Source organism: Notothenia rossii (genome assembly GCF_949606895.1).
Source record: "Notothenia rossii genome assembly, chromosome: 1".
NCBI classification, from domain to species: domain Eukaryota; kingdom Metazoa; phylum Chordata; class Actinopteri; order Perciformes; family Nototheniidae; genus Notothenia; species Notothenia rossii.
In genome coordinates, this window is record NC_136912.1 from 37440453 (window position 1) to 37458491 (window position 18039).

The window sequence follows — 18039 nt, forward strand, 5'->3', positions numbered from 1 at the left end:
TAATTCAAGCAAATTACTTGCCGTAATATTTTCCTTTTTTCAAAGCCCCACACGACGAGTTTAGCACTTTAAGCCACCATGAATGTCTCTGCAGTTGCATTTCAAAGTAAAAGCATACTATTTGCATATACTATATTGTTCATAAAATGTTCCGTGGGTATAATGCCAATGAATACCTGGGCCTTTACAATAGTTAAGCACAAATAGTCAAGCATAAATTACGATTCACAATCAGTGTTAACAAGTAAATAAAAGAAACGTATTAACCCCCAATTTTACTGTGGCACGTACTATGAACTTCCGGGGTAGAGTTCAGAAATATAGATGGTGGCCACATGCGTGTGGCTGTGCAGTTGTGAAGTAAATAAGTGAAATAAAACTGCAACTACTCAACACCTGCAACATGAAGGACACACCGCTGTCTAACTGTGAGCGGGATTTCCTGCTCAAAGCCATCGAGGAGAAAAAGGTGAGCTGGTGGCTGAACATTGCGCAGTGACTTACAAAACTAACATCGAAAATGATGAACTACAAAAGGGAAAAAAATATAGATCCAGTATAAAAAGCCTTTAATCTTAAAAATAGTAACATATTTTAATCTTCATCAGGGTCATTGTTTAATTCATGTTATTATTTTTGTAATTATTAATGCATTGATGTGTTTATTACTGTTGCAGCCAGGAAAGGAGAAGCTACTTTCTTTATGCCTTGGTTATATTTACTAGTGACGTTTTATTCATAGAGCATCTTTGGATATACTGCCTAGTAGCCTGTGGAATTAAAGAAGGGATCAAATAAGTTGATCTTAACCTATAATAATATATAATAAATTATTTGTTGATTATACATTTGTATTATTGACCTCTGAATTGCAGGTGAGTATAATTATAAAGTAGTAAGAAATGAAAAGAAATGGAAAGACTCAAGCAAAGTACCTTCCAATCGTATTGAAATACAATACTTATTTAAAGTACTACTATTATCCACTATTGGTCCTCAGTTTTGGCAATCTAAAGGTTTCAGTGAGTTGTACCTGTATATCTGCTTTGAGGGAAATGGTGTCCCATATTACCCCTCTGTCCTCTCCCTGCAGCGCCTGGATGGACGACAGACCTACGACTACAGAAAGATGAAGATCACGTTTGGGACTGACTATGGGTGCTGCTTTGTGGATCTCGGAAAAACCAGGTTAAACTTTGGCCTGTTATGTGTACTGTGATTTTATACCTAGTCACGCCTATGGGGTGAAAAATGTTTATCTTCAAGACTGATGTATTGAACACTTCCCTAGCAATTCACCCACATTCACATGGATTTTTGTATTTATTTACTCAGTAAATTGAGTTATCTTAACACTTGGAATATCAATGTTCTTCCCTCTTTAGGGTCATGGCACAGGTGTCAGGTGAGCTGGTGGCTCCTAAAGAGAATCGACCAAACGAGGGAATCATGTTCTTCAACATTGAGCTGTCCCCCATGGCCTCACCAGCATTTGAACAAGGCAGGTAAGAAAAGACAAAAATATATTACTTTTATCAGGGTTCGACATTAAGGACTGCCCGATGGCCCGGGGCCATCTAGTATTTAGCTGGGGCAATGAAGCCTCACCTGCTGGTTGCCCGATCATGCCAGTATTATGCCAGTAGTAGTGGAGAACTGGGCAGCTATCTTGGTGAGTGACCGGCGTTAGCTACAGAATGTTAGCTAACGTCACATCACAACATTGTAAAGTTAGCTATCATATATCAGGCTATAACTAAAGTAGCATTGATAATATAGTAACGTTAATGGCAGGACTGTTGATACTGATCCATAACAGAAACTAATGCGCAAGTATCAGCCGTATCTCGCGTTACCTAATGCAACTCCACACTACGGTGCTGTGTACCGGAGGAGAGACGCGAGATACGGCTGATACTTGACGATCTGGCGGAGAAAGGTTGTGGAGCCTCCGTTGATATGTCGTTGTAAATGGCTTGATGGAAAGCAGGTGTGTAGTCGGGGAGGGTGCACAGCTGATTGCAGCAGGTGAGTGGAGGTGGAGCCAGGAGTGACAGCCACCACGCACACACAAACAACACAGACAGGGGGAAACAAACAAACACAAAGGAGACGGCTGGAGCAGTACAGCCACCACAGCGTTACCTAATGCAATGTCTTACGGTGCCGTGTACCGGAGGGGAGAGAGAGAGAGCAGCGAAGGGGAGGGGAGGGGGGGAGGAGGAAAGAGAAGTAATACGGTATCCTGATAAAGCTGTGGAGAGTATGTGCTGCAGGGAGGTGGATGCACAACGCACCCAGGAACGAACGCTAGCTCCGGTCCTTTTTACTGTGGACTCGATGTCCTGACAGGCTGGTATTTGTGCAACCTGCACAAACACAATACTGCACCATGATTACAAATGGTGAAATACAATGTAAAACTACCGAAAAATACCCCTTAAAACACAACCGCTCTACTCAACGCGACTCTACTATACCCGCAGTCAGAGAGCGGAGATGTGTCCCCTGCGTGATGTAATATGACGCGTTTGACGTATGACCTTAAAAAAAAGCCGTTTTTAAGAGCAGAGCTCAAAATTGCTCCTTTCCCTCTGAATTCCTGCCCTTATGTCTCGTAAAACATATCAAATCCTGCATTCACTTAATTGTAATTTTCAAGCAAGTTTAAGCATAAATGTAGAATAAATAAAAACCTGCAAGATGCTCTTTAATGTCATGCACTGTTTATATATATCAAACTATACCAGACACTTCAGACAAATTCTATTTGACACCAGGGAGTTGACATATTATTATATATTATACTAAGACTGTGTCTGAAATATGTTTAATTTTAGTCCAACTTGTTTGTGAAGAAAGTGTAAATCGTCTGTGGGCTTTTCTCTGTCTCCAGACAGTCAGAGTTGTCAGTGAAGCTTAACAGACAGCTGGAGAGATGCTTGAGGAACTCCAAGTGCATTGATACCGAGTCCCTGTGTGTGGTGTCTGGAGAAAAGGTAAAACACACACACACACACACACAGGTAGAGGGAAAGAAAATCACCTTATTCATTGACATAATGATGATGGCGATGTGTGTGTTCAGGTGTGGCAGATCAGAGTGGACGTTCACATGTTGAATCACGACGGGAACCTGATGGACGCGGCCAGCATCGCTGCCATCACCGCTCTGTGCCACTTCAAGCGTCCTGACGTCGGCATCCAGGGAGATGAAGTCACTGTGGTGAGTCAGCAAAAAACAGCAGGTTGACTCAGCTTTTCTGATTCTGCAGGGACAAATATGGCTTTGTTATTTGAATTTCTTTAATGATACTCACTGCAGACATAGAGTGGGACCTTTCCTGCTCTACTTAAAATCACCACCGGTCAATCATTAATACTGTTTTAATTCAGTAGCACCAGGTATTTTTATTGTGAAAACCAAAATATTTAATCTTACCTCTCCTTTGTTTCCATGACTAAAAAATGTGAAAAAGCTCCAACAGTGATGATATCAACATGAAATATTGACGACAAATAGAGTAAAAAAAGAATGTTGCAAAGTCCTAAACTGTTTTTTCTAAATGCAGCAGGGATATTGTGGCTAAACTGAATCAACAGAAAAGTTCAATGTAATCTAATGTCTAAAGAGACTGAAATATCAACAGTAATACATTGACTATAACAAAAGTACTAACAGTTTTCTTAATCAAGATAAGACTGAAATGGACAGAATTTTGGTAAAAAACTTTACAAACAGGATGAGGTTGACAAAATAAGAACATTTGACATGGAACTAAGGCTAAAATGAACACCTGACAATGAACACTACTTGAACCACAGATTTTTTTTGGAGCCCATTTCCAAACGGTCTTAACTAACTTTGTGTAGGTTGTAATTCTGCATTTCTTCCTGTGCTCCCTCAGTACAGTCCAGAAGAGAGGGACCCCATTCCTCTGAGTGTCTACCACATGCCCATCAGCGTCAGCTTCTCCTTCTTCCAACAAGGGTAAGGCACCGAATATGAATTCAGGACAGAATACACTTATTGATCAAGTACCAACGTTCTGTGATCCTCATCCTCAATTTAGTTAGCCTAGCCCCATTGATGTATATTAGGTGGACAAAATAATAGAATCACCAGTCAGTGTTGCAATATCTCTAAGATCCCCATTCATCAATTCCTGCTCAAATCAAGCTTAAGGAAACACAACCTTTCTGAACTTCAGTTCATTTAAATGTCACTGCTAGTCTCCTCACTAATTCCAAAAATAAAAAGTGCACATTGCATTTGCATTGGCTAAAGTTATGCGTTTTTTTTTTTAAATGTTTGTATTTGCTCTTACTGAATGAACGTCATTCCTATTTGTAAAACACTATTATTTTGTTGGTTGATTTTGAATGTTTATCAGTGGTGTTAATTTCGTTGACTAAAACTACGACGAAATATGTTCGTCAACAAGCTTTTTTTCCATGACGAAAACAAGACGATGACGAGACTGCACCGACGGCAGTAAACAATAACTGTAACGAAATCAACATGCAATATCGTTGACGAAAAGTGACGCGACGAAAATGTAGTTTGCTAAATAAAAACTATGCCAAAATCTCTCCTTACTTTCGTTGACGAAAAATGAGGAGACGAAATATTATCAAAGATAACGTTACATCTCTGATAGTCAGTTTTTCTCCCAGCAGTTCCATTTCCGGTGCTGCGAAAACGAAAAAGTCTAAAGCAGGGGTTCTCAAAGTTTTGATGAGTGAGGGCCAATTTAGGTACCCAATATTGGATTAAGGGCCGCCCAAGAAAAAACGGAACACAAAATTCCAAAACAAATCTTCTCTTTATTACACACACACACACACACACACACACACACACACACACACACACACACACACACACACACACACACACACACACACACACACACACACACACACACACACACACACACACACACACACACACACACACACACACACACACACACACACACACACACACACACACACACACACACACACACACACACACACACACACACACACAGAGAGAGTATTGCGCTGGAGTTAGTGATATGCTGTGGATTTCCTGTCTTATCAGCAGGGCCCTGTTTCAGAACCAATTCCAGCTACTCAAGCACCACAGGATAGTCTCTGCAAGACAAATACAGAGAGACAGAGAGGGGGGAGGGAGAGAAAGAGACTTTTAAAATAGAAGCTTACCAAAGACCACAATAACACAGTATTCATCATCATCATTGTTATTATTATTGTTGTTGTATTTGTAACACAAATCGGCTATTATTGCCTGTCATCAACATACCTTTTCCTACTTTGAATGGGATTTATGGTGCTGTCGTCTGTTGGCTACTATTCCTTTGATGTCCGGTTCCATCTCCGTTGTTGCTATACGAAGGAAAGCATGTAGATGGGCATCCGTCAGCCTGGATCTCAGCTGGGATTTGTTGATGGCCATGGTGGAGAAGGTTTTCTCACAAATGTATGTGCTTCCGAACAGAGAGGCCATTCTGATGGCATGTTGGCGAAGTGCAGGGTACGTAGATGGGGAAAGTCCTTTGTAGAACTCGATGAGATTCTTGTCTCGATATGCTGCTCTGGCCTCAGAGCTCTCCTGCAGGTCGATGAGCTCGAACTGCATTTCTGCAGGCTCTTCTTCGGGTGCACATGTGAAGGGATCTTGGAATAGGTTGAATGACTTCTCGTGGTCACTGAAGTCCGAGAAGCGGTGGTGGAATTCCTCTTGGAGTTTTTCCATGAGGTTGTGGTTCTTGTCTGAACACAGGTGATGTAAAACGTCACATTCACCTGCGAGCACCTTGCAGGTGGGGAAATGGGTTAGATCCCCCTCTCTGAGCTGTCCCTGCACTAGTTGAAGTTTTCGCTGGAAAGCTTTGACGCTTTCAAACAATGTGGAAATGAGCTTCCCATGGCCCTGCAGCTTCACATTGAGATCGCTGAGAAAGGTTTTCAGGTCAACAAGGAACGCTAGGTCACAAAGCCATTCAGTGTCACTTAACTGTGGCAGATCTTGTCCTTTTGATTGCATTAACTCAGCGATTTCTTTCCTCAAATTAAAAAAACGCTTCAGTGTGGCACCTCTGCTCAGCCACCTGACAGCAGTGAAGTATATGACGTCACCAAATTCAGCCTCTGATTGCACCAAAAAAGTTTTGAATTGACGGTGATTCAGACCTCTGGACTTTATGAAATTCACTGTCTTCTCACCTCCGTTATTGGCCACTTTGTCGCTGAGCAAAGAGACAGCGCCCGCCTTTCTCCCGACCATGGCTGGCGCTCCATCTGTTGTGACACCGAACATGGATGTCAGCTCCACATTGTATGCATCGAGACTACGACACACAGCATCACAAATGTCGATTCCCCTTGTTCTGTCTTTGATACTCTCCATGCTTAGCAGTTCCTCGCCTATTTCAAAGTCCTCCGTGACCGTTCGAATGAAAATCAGCAGTTGTGCAGTATCAGAAATGTCTGTACTCTCATCCAGTGCTATAGAAAAGGACCCCTTGCCTAGGCCTTCCACACGTAGTCCCAATTGCTCTTTGAGATCATTGGCCAGATCTTCGATTCGTCGTGTCACTGTGTCATTCGATAAACTTATGTCACGGAACTTTGACTTTTGTTCAGGGCATACAATGTCAGCCACTTTCAAAATGCAGTCTCGCACGAATTCTCCATCACTGAACGGCTTGCTCCGCCTGGCAATTTCGTGAGCTACCACATAGCTAGCCTGTGTTACAGCTTCACCGGATTTTGCAAGATTTGTGAAAACTGACTGCTGGGCAGTTAAACCTCTTTGAAGTTGTTCAAGTTTAGTTCTGCGCTCCTTGCCCATGAACTTGTCATACATTTTATGATTGGTATCATAATGGCGTTTTATGTTATACTCCTTGAGCATTGCATTCACCTGCTTGCAGATGAGGCATATCACTTTATCCGACCCCTGAGGTAAAACGAAGTAAGCGTTGCTCCATTTCTCCTGGAACTTCCTTTTCTCCTCACTGACAAAACGTTTTTTACGCGACGGCCCTGGCTCCTCCATCTCGCTTACACAACGAAAACTTCCAACAAATTTTGTTTCCGATGTTCACGTGAACACTTTGCCGCCTTTGGGACGTGCATCCAATCAGGGAGTGAGTTTGGGGATGCTCGCGCTGGGGGTATTCAGTGGAAATAACAGTGTGCCTGAGTGTGGACGTTGGGAGAGACAGCTTGTTGTTTTATTATTGTATAACCGGACTTTTGTGTGCGTTCATATACTTAACCACACACGCAAACACACACACTCTTTCTCTGCCGTTACATAGCAGACACTACTTTATCTGTCAAGTTGTCTCCGATGCCACCACAACTTCCTGTCAAACACGTTATCTCGACTTCAAAATAAAAGCATGCAAACGGAACTGGAAGTTAACCTAAATTAAATCCAAAATACACATAAAACTACAACGAAGGCAACAAAAACAATGCAACATCTCCTTCAGTCTCAGAGGACACAAAGTTGGGTTATCTACAGACAGTGACTAGCTAAAATCGCTAGCTAACTCCCGTTTCTGATAACTTACAACAGATTTTCCGCTTAACTGCAACTCGCGAGATTTGCGAGATTTGCGAGATTCAGGTTACCAAATAAGGAGTGAGAGTGACGCGTAGAGGAACCGGAAGCTGCGCTAGCCTCCGGTGGCTACCATAATGCTATCATTTAGTTTCTCCGATTTTTGCACAAAAATGGATTGATGGACCATCAATAAATAAGCCATGCCTGCTTCATGTATGGAAGAGGACCAGCGCCTCAAGAAAGCAATCATATCATCAGGTGTGGTCTCTAACATTTATAAATTATTATCTAGGGCTGCCCCGAATACCTATTCTCCTGTCCAACTGTCCTGGGAGCATACCTTGAATATCTCTCTGTCTGCTTTGCAATGGAACTCCATTTGGCAGTCAGCTATTTTCTCTTCTAAATGTGTAAGATTCAGGATCATACAGTTCAAAATTCTCAATAGAGCTTACATCACCCCTGTTACAAAATCCAAGACGGACAATAAACAGAGATTTATGCTGGCATGAATGTGGCAAGCGAGGTACATTGTTGCACCTACTCTGGGAATGCCCAGCGGTAAAAAAAACTTTGGTCAGAAGTAATATCCTTATTGTCTGAATCTTTAAAAGTTAATTTCCCTACATGTCCCATTGCATGTCTACTGGGTCTCAAGCCAGATGGCAATCCTGCAAGGACTACCGATCGGCTCTGGACATTGGCCTGTTTAGCCACAAAAAGACTCCTATTAAAGTCCTATTAAACTGGAAGGAACGCAAACCAGCCTGCTTTACTAGGGACTCATGGCTGAGGGAGTATCTGGACCTACTGAACATGGAGCGTGCAGCTTCTCTGCTGGGGGATTTTGAGGGGAGACAGGAGGATTGCGGTTCACTGTCCGCAGCTCTCCTATCTAACCCTGTCAATATGGCATCTCCTGTGTAATGTATAATGTATTGTGTATGTAATGTCCTGTGTATGTCACAATCAGCTGTCTTAGGAAGTCATCCTTGCATCCACCCCCCCCCCCCCCCCTCCCCCATTACGTTTTGTTTAGTTGTTTGTTGTTACATGTTTTGATGTACGGTTTGTTATCTGGAGCAATGTCTGTTAAAAAAAAAAAATAAATAATTTTTTTTTTTTTTTTTACTGTACTTGGGGTTTAACAGGTTAACTATCGCGGGCCGCCAGAAACATTTCCGAGGGCCGCCATTGGCCCGCGGGCCGCACTTTGAGAACCCCTGGTCTAAAGCCACCACTGCTTGGGAGAAAGAAACAATGCGATATTTGGGCCCATTTTCGCTAAAATGAGGCGGAGAAAAAAAGCGAATGCATTGTTTTATCAGAAGGGAAGCAATGTGGCCATAACACAGCTGGTAAAAACACCACAAACCTGACCAGATACTCTCTGCAAAGCTGCATTGTTAATCATTCAACCTGTGTTTTTCATCAAATAAGGACAATATATAATCTTATTGTGAAATAAGTTTGACTAAAATGACAAATTATTGGTTTTGGCTCGACTAGTTTGACTGAAATGTTCTATATATAATCTGATGACTAAAAAAGACTCAACAGTTTTCATTGACAAAAAGTAGACTAAAATAATTAGTTTTCTTTGACTATAATAAGACTAAAATGCTCAGACTTTTAGTCGACTAAATCTTGACTAAAATATTTACTGTTTTAGTCGACTAAAATAAGACTAAAATTCTCAGACTTTTAGTCGACTAAAACTTGACTAAATAAAAACAGGATGAAGTTGACTAAAACTAAAAAGGAAATTTAACACAGGACTAAGACTAAAACTAAATAAAAAAATAGCTGACGAAATTAACACTATTTATCAGACAGCATTAGTTTACAATTCACAAAGAACTGAGTGTTTAGAACAAAAAACAATAATAATAATTATGAATGCAAACGTCTCACCAGTCCTTGAAGAACTTCATCCTTCCTCATGCCGAGCTGTCTTCTTCTCTACTTCCTGTTTGCTGTGCAGAACCTACCTGCTGGTGGACCCCTGTGAACGGGAGGAGCGGGTGATGGACGGCCTGCTGATGATCGCCATGAACAAACACAGAGAAATCTGCTCCATCCAGTCCAGCGGGGGCATCATGCTGCTTAAAGAGCAGGTGAGGAGACACCACTCCACAGCTGTCTTTTAGTTTTGCATCAGTCACCGTAGAGCTTCATATTTCCCATGAGAAAAATCCAAAGACTTTAACATCAAATTATTTCGACTGTTTTTAAGGTTATGAGATGCAGTAAAATAGCCAGCGTAAAGGTGTCTGAAATCACAGAACTCATCAGCAAAGCCCTGGAGAACGACAAGAGAGCAAGGTGAGCATCACTTCATTGTTAAACAGTATTTCAACTTCTGCTGTTAAAATACATAAACACTCTATAATTTCACATTTCACAGAAAAGCAGGCGGAAGGTGTGGTTTTGCGGAGTCAATGCCACAGGAGCGAATCACAGCTCTGAAAACGGACGAGACCTCGGTGGAGATGACTGATGCGTCAGAAAGAGCCAATGACATCGTCGAGAACGCCGAGGTCCCGCCTCAAACGTATCCTTTAACAGTATCTACAAAGAAAATGTGTCTTTGTACCTTTGCATTATTATATCCACTGCGGCTCCTTAACCAAATATATCAGGGTGCCTTCCCCAGTGGTGCCTGTGCCAGGGGTGGGGCAGGTGGGGCAGGGCCTGCAGAACACCTGGGGACTGGAAGAGGAGGAAGAGGAGGAGGATGGTGATGAAGAGGAGGAAGAACAAAAAATGGAAGAGGAACAGGATGAAAAGGAAGACAGTAGAGAAGGTTATTACACATGCCTGCAAATCAGTCGCTTTTTGGCGCCTCCTGCTTTTTTAACGCTGATTTGGGTGACTTGTGTAATTCGTGGAGAACCAAAGAGTTTTCGTTTTGGGGGGGGGGTCCGACTCACGGACTGACGGACAACTTCTCACTTCTAAAATGTTTTAAGAAATCTTGACCGCAAAATAATTAAACAAGCAAGTGCCTGATTTTCCTGGCCAAGAACAGGTTCCTTGAGCACAACACGAGCATAACGTGTCATCACGTGGTGTAGTGCTGACGGAGAGCACCGGAACGCCGCTCCAGCACTTCAAATATTGCAGTACCCATAAGGAGCCGTACACATGCCGCAGTTTTTGCGTGGCTGTGTCTTTAGTTGTAAGCACAGTGGCAATGTGTTATTAGCATCTGGTTAGTTAGCTATGCTAACGAATTTAAAGAGCTTTTCTACAACCAGGTGGAAGACAGCTCTCTCCCGACAGACTGAGAGGCTCAAATGACCTCATCTCAGTGAGGTTAAGGCACACCTTGATATGATCATTATAGTATAAAAAAATAAGAAATAAAAAACAGGTATAAAATACCATATGACAGTAACAATTTTTTTTTTTAAATAACAAGAATACAGTTTGAAAGGAGAGTGATTTGTAAAATATCCATAAAGAAAGATAAATCTGCTTACAGTTCTGTTTCATATGGGTGTTGAGAGATGTATCCATAGATCTCTTATGGCGCATTTCCACCGCAGGCCTCGCTCGACTTAGTACGGTTTTGTTAGGCCTTGTTAGGACCGGCTCACTTTAATTCTGCGCTTCCATTACAGTTTAGGACTATAGTAACGCAGTGTAGGCGGAGCCGTGACGTCATCTTCAATGAGCACCCCAGAAAAACAACATCAGCCATTAGCTGTTTGCACTCAAGCTCCTAATATCTGTTCAGAAACTAGACAAAAGTTAAACAAGTACGAACCACTGACTGTCTGTGTCATGGCGAATACAGTCGCTGGTTTATTTATGTCTGTATAGGCCGTTGTTATGAGTGTGGACGGTCGGAGCATATACTGCGTTAGCTTAGCCGATCTCCATTTAGACAACAAATCAAATCAAGTTTTATTTATATAGCACATTTTTAAACGATTTTTGGTTGAGCCAAAATGCTGTACATACAGGACTGTCTCAGAAAATTAGAATATTGTGATAAAGTTCTTTATTTTCTGTAATGCAATTTAAAAAAACAAAAATGTCATACATTCTGGATTCATTACAAATCAACTGAAATATTGCAAGCCTTTTATTATTTTAATATTGCTGATTATGGCATACAGCTTAAGAAAACTCAAAAATCCTATCTCAAAAAATTAGAATAGTTCCTCAGACCAAGTAAAAAAAAAAAGATTTATAACAGCAAAACACAATCAAACATTTGAAAATGTTCATTAATGCACTCAGTACTTGGTTGGGAATCCTTTTGCACGGATTACTGCATCAATGCGGCGTGGCATGGAGGCGATCAGCCTGTGGCATTGCTGAGGTGTTATGGATGCCCAGGATGCTTCAATAGCGGCCTTTAGCTCATTAGCATTGTTGGGTCTGGTGTCTTTCAGCTTCTTCTTCACAATACCCCACATATTCTCTATGGGGTTCAGGTCAGGGGAATTTGCAGGCCAATCGAGGACAGTAATGCCATGGTCAGTACACCAGTTACTGGTGGTTTTGGCACTGTGGGCAGGTGCCAGATCATGCTGGAAAATGAATTCCTCATCTCCATAGAGCTTTTCAGCAGACGGAAGCATGTAGTGCTCTAAAATCTCTTGGTACACAGCTGCATTTACTCTGGGCTTGATGAAACACAGTGGACCAACACCAGCAGCTGACATGGCTCCCCAAACCATCGCTGACTGTGGGAACTTCACACTGGATTTCAAGCAACTTGGATTTTGCTCCTCTCCAGCCTTTCTCCAGACTCTGGCGCCTTGACTTCCAAATGAAATACAAAACTTGCTTTCGTCTGAAAAGAGGACTTTGGACCACTGTGCAACTGTCCAGTGCTTCTTTTCCTTAGCCCAAGTCAGACGCCTCTTCCGTTGTCTTGAGTTCAGAAGTGGCTTGACCATGGGAATACGGCTATTGTAGCCCATTTCCCGGACACGTCTGTGAACAGTGACTTTTGATACCTGGACTCCAGCTTCAGTCCACTGTCTTTGAAGCTCCCCCAAATTCTGGAAGCGACTCTTCTTCACAATGCTGTTAAGGCTGCGGTCATCTCTCTTGGTTGTGCAGCGTTTCCTGCCACATTTCCCCCTTCCAACAGACTTTTTGTGGATGTGCTTTGAAACTGCACTCTGTGAACAGCTTGCTCTTTGAGAAATTTCTTTTTGTGTCTTACCCTCCTGATGGAGGGTGTCAATGACGGTCCTCTGGACAGCAGTCAGATCAGCAGTCTTCCCCATACTTGTGATTTAGTTTACTGAACCAAGCTGAGTGTTTTTCAAGGCTCAGGAAACCCTTGCAGGTGTTTCGAGTTAATTAGACGATTCAAGTGATTCGTTGAACACCCTACTAGTAGGGATGTAACGATATACCGAATATCGCGGTATCGCGGTAAATAAACTTCCTAATACCGTCGTGAGACCGACAAAATCTACCGCGATTTTTAAAAAATAATAATTTTTTAAACACTTTTTTTTTTTTAAACCTTTATTTAACCAGGTGGTCCCATTGAGATCATCGATCTCTTTATCAAGAGAGACCTGTCCAACATGGCAGCAAGTAGGTTACAACATGAAAATAAAACAACAGATAACACAAAGGGACATCGTATTTACAGGGCTAAATTTACACACCTAGAGACATTGACAAGTACCAACCATATATTTATATCTTGCCATGTCAATAAGCCTGGCGTTAGACTTTTTCGCTGTCCGTCATTTTGACAGACAGGATCGTAAAATATCCGTCATAATCCCTTATTACCCGTCGGGTCTGAACAGTTCACGATAGAGCATGCTCGTGAACTGTCAACTGGGGGGGGGGGGGGGGGGCGGTGTTGTGCCGTGTGTGCATGCACCTCGCGGGACGCGCACAGCGTGAAGCAAAACCTCCCAGACATGTATTGATCTGTACGGCAAATTACGGTTTGGGAACTATATAATTTCCTTTTGGAGGGCATGCATAACACGGCATAACACCAGAGCCTTGCTGTGGGGAAACGTTGGCGCTGTTCCGAGTTTGTTCTAATCTGTCAAAATGACAGACTGCTTTCAGATTTTTCCGTCATTGTTGAATAAAATATTCGGTTAACGCGACCACTGGTGTCCCAGCAACATCAGTACCAAGCGAGAGAGTTGTTTCCAGAGCAGGGGATATTGTAAATGCCCAAACACCCCAGCTTATAAATACCTGGAAATGTGGACATTCTCATATTCCTAAAAACCTGTCTGATGATGCTGAGTGAGTGACTAGTGAGTTTGAGTTGAGTTACTTGAAAAACTAAAGTGAAACTTGATTTATTTTATTGCAGGGTCTGATTATTAAATGTCCTTGTTTATTTGTGAGATGCAGTGGCAAAAAGAAAATGCTTACTTTGTTTGGTAGTACCAGTAGGTACAAAAACACTGGTTTTCTTGTTCCAGTCTGTTACTGTCACTTTGTTTTTGACACTTTAAAATACTGCTATCCTACAAAAAGGCTGTAAAAATCAGATTTATTATGTAATAAAGAAACATTTTCCGAGTAAAAAAATGTTTTATTGAAAAAAAAAAAATTATGAATTTTGTTTCTTCCCTTTATTATTCAATATCGCGATAAATACCGTACCGTGGACTTGTTATCGCGATATTATCGTACCGTGAGTTTTTGGTATCGTTACATCCCTACCTACTAGTATAGTTTTTCATGATATTCTAATATTTAGAGATAGGATATTTGAGTTTTCTTAAGCTGTATGCCATAATCAGCAATATTAAAATAATAAAAGGCTTGCAATATTTCAGTTGATTTGTAATGAATCCAGAATGTATGACATTTTTGTTTTTTTAATTGCATTACAGAAAACTTTATCACAATATTCTAATTTTCTGAGACAGTCCTGTATAATAAAAATAGCCCACAGTAGAGACACTTTACAGCAAATACAACAGCAGAGTTTGTGCAGAATATCAGTATGAGAAAACGACACCCTCTATCCTTAGACCCTCACATCGTACAAGAAAAAACTTCCGGAGAAAAACTCACAGTTTAAAGGGAAACATGGGAGAAACATCAGGGAGAGCAACAGAGGAGGGATCCCTCTCCCAGGACGGACAGACCTGCAATAGATGCTGTGTGTAAATCGAAGAGATAATACATTTTACAGCGTAGGTAGACTTAATGTTTGGAAATGCATGTGTCTGTAATAAGAAGATGCATCACGCATTTTAAAAGGTTTTTCGCCTGCTGTCTGTCTGCAGACTTTTCAAAGCATTAATTCATGGTTTTTACTATCCGGTATCAGTATGTTGTTACTTCGGCATAATTTTGAAACGTGTATTACAATTAAATCACGGTCAAATATGTTCATCTTGTTGTAGTTGTAGCCCCCTTGCCAGCGATTCTCTCTCTAGTTTAGCAAACTCAGCCCGACTCAGCTCTGTTTGTTGGCCCCGATAGAACCACGATTTTGTCGGGCCAGAAAAAAGGTGAAAAAGTAGCCTCGGGCCGGAACTAGGCATAGTGGAAACGCAACCAAAAACGGGCCCGGCACGACACGGCACGCTTAAACCGCGCTCCGCGCCATGGTGGAAATGCGGCATTAATGTTGCTCTCAAAGTGCACCAGATTGATGCTTTTAACTTCAACATTTCAAAAAAAAAATCTTCCCGGGGGAACATGCCCCCGGACCCCCCTAGAGAATGTGAGGTCCCCCCCCCCCCACTTAAATGATGTCCACATGGATAGGAAACTAAATACATTTGCACACATCTTGTGTCCATATCTTTCTGTTTTGGTGGTCATGCCACAACCGTGCACGTGCATGCATGCGCGAATCATGGTAAGATATCTGGATTAAGGGATTGCTTTTTCTTTGCACAGCATGAAAGAAAGATGAAATGAATAGGCTGTGATTTTAGTTTTTTTAAGCAGAGGTTGAGTTCAATCATTTGTACGGACCTCGGAGGATGTTGTACAAATTGAAATGGCCCTTGAGAGGAAAAAGATTCCCCTACCCTGCTGTACATAATAATAAAAACCCTTTATTTATAACTTAACATCTCTGTCTCCTATTGATCTGAGTATATTACAAAGAATAGCCAGTTAATTGAAGCATTATAGCACAGGCCTTTGTCAGATGGTATATTACGCTGTTTTTTTTCTGCTTCTAATAGTTATCTCTTTTTTCACCATACGTGTGTTTGCATCCCTGATTACAGTTTTTGTTTTATCGTAATGTCAAGTTATATCGTTACAATTTCTGTTTTTGAACAGACAACAACTTGAACAATTGGTACTGTGTTTTCAATTACAGGAGATGTGGTTGAGATATCTGACAGTGAAGAGGAGGAAGTGGTCATACTTCATCCAGAAACACAGGACAAATCTTCTAAGTAGGTGCACCAGTTTTCTTTTCTAAATATAGGAATTTAGTTAAATGGCCCCATTATGCTAATGTCCAGGTTTCATAATTAAAAAGCCAGCTCTGGTCTGATTGGTCAGCTGCTTGGGGTGTGCCGCCCCTTAGACTGTCACGTACAATCTGATGGATTGCTAGATAATAGAAGCGCAAGTGTTTCGTAGAGATGTCACAAAGTTACAGAAGTAAACAGAGGACTATAACGGAGGTGTTTCAGACCGGGGGGGGGGGTGGGGGGTGTGGAATACAAACTTCCTCTGGAGAGAACTTTGGGATTTTCGCATTGCAGACCATTTACTTGCTCAAAAACGTATATAACACGCTACAGGAAAGGAAAACCTGAAAAGGCATAAAAGGGCCCCTTTAGCAACTTAAGAAGGATTGCCTAACTGGTTTAAAATGTACATCTTTTTTTTTGCTCTCAGAAATGCAGCATCCAGTTCCAACCAGAAGGGGGCAGAAACGTCAAAACAAAGACAGAAAAAATGAAAGCAAGAACTCCTTGAACTGTATATAAGGCTCAGACACTGCACCATGTCTTCATAAGGAAGACCGAGGTCCTGGATAAGTAATTATAATGGCTGTGAATTGGGATCAAATAGATGCTACAGAAACACTTTGATTCGGTGATAGTTAAGTTCTTGTTTGTAGCCCTTTGAATGGATACAAAAAAACGTACTGCGCTTGTATAGAACATGTTGTAAAAAATGTTTAAACAATACAAATATGTAAAAGGTCTTTGATGATATTGAATTCAGAAAATTCTTCTCACCACAGTTTGATGTTAAGCAACCATTTACATTTGCAAACTGATGGATTTTGTGAGCAAAAAAGACAACTGTGTTGTTCAATGTGAAACAAAATAAAAATGGAAATACATAAATATTTATTTTCCGTTAGTTATTTTAGTTTCAATATAACAAATTTAACTGAAAATACTGTAAGTATGCTGATATGCATTTGTATGTGTTCATGGTGGGGGGAAAAAAGGTAGATGTGGCTAACATAATCCTCAGAGTCCAGCATTAAACAATGTTCGATTACCGTTTTTTCAGTAAAACGCAATAGAGAACGTATAAAAGTAAAGTTTTCTTCTAATTTGGAACAGTTCAAAAGAAAACACAGATTCCAAAAACGAATTCAGACGTAACTAAAACGTATAGTACTTGAAGGAATGGTGTAAAATGTTTCCATAAATACCAATATCACACACTACAACACAGAATATAACGATAGTTACGGCTGTAACTACGGTTCTATGGCCCTTTCTCCTTTCTCTAACTCCCCTCCTCGACTCCTATCCTTGAAACTTAGTCCCGCCCACAGGAGATGCGAGCGGGGGAGCCGAGGAGGGGAACCGAGGAGAGAGGAGGGGAAGCAGCAGGCGGTTAGAGAAATGAGAACTCCTCTCCTCTGAGCGATCATTTTAAAGAGACGTCCATTAATGATGACAGGAGGCACAGCAGCCCTCTGTCTGATGGACAGATGTGTTCATGATGACTTATATATTTACTTTTAATTCATTCACAGTGCGGTATAATGAGACACTAATAGGCTACAGATGCGGACACACACACATACACACACATATACACACACATATATATATTTATATAAATGCAATTCAGAATCAAACAGAGCACTCGCATAATAACGTAACACTATCAGAGACTGGATATATTCCCCCCCCCCCTCTCCCCTCTCTGGTCGCTACAATGAGGAAAATAAATTACGGGCCAAAAGTTGTATTCGCGAGTAATAAAAGTAAGCAGAGGACACCAAACCAACTGAGACCTGTCTGTCCGCTGTATCTACGCACACACTGTACCACACACACCTACACACTGTACCACACACACACACACACACACACACACCTACAGCTCCTAAAACAGGCTACAGCCGTTGTGTATTTTATTATGTGAAGCACTAAATGGTTTTAGAAAAATATCGACTGTTTGTAGATATCTACTAAACTAAAGCAAATAAAGAGAGTAGGCCTGTTATACTGAGTGATATATATTATACACACTTCTCAGCTTTC

General features: G+C 41.4%; 2 protein-coding genes across 2 annotated transcripts; one reads left to right on the forward strand and one right to left on the reverse strand.

Moving 5' to 3' along the window:
• Positions 1–296: 296 nt before the first annotated feature.
• exosc9 (exosome component 9) lies at positions 297–16880 on the forward strand. The gene is made up of 12 exons (XM_079692584.1): positions 297–469; positions 1094–1188; positions 1386–1505; positions 2897–2999; positions 3089–3226; positions 3909–3991; positions 9570–9702; positions 9822–9910; positions 9993–10139; positions 10228–10391; positions 15891–15969; positions 16421–16880. Exons 1-12 carry the CDS (start codon positions 404–406, stop codon positions 16482–16484), a joined length of 1281 nt encoding a protein of 426 aa, XP_079548710.1. The 5' UTR covers positions 297–403; the 3' UTR covers positions 16485–16880.
• LOC307024626 (general transcription factor II-I repeat domain-containing protein 2A-like) lies at positions 4808–7069 on the reverse strand (the record flags this gene model as incomplete). The annotated part of the gene is made up of 2 exons (XM_079658931.1): positions 4808–5142; positions 5312–7069. The coding sequence occupies one exon, from the start codon at positions 7067–7069 to the stop codon at positions 5318–5320; it is 1752 nt and encodes a 583-aa protein (XP_079515057.1). The 3' UTR covers positions 4808–5142; positions 5312–5317.
• Positions 16881–18039: the final 1159 nt, after the last annotated feature.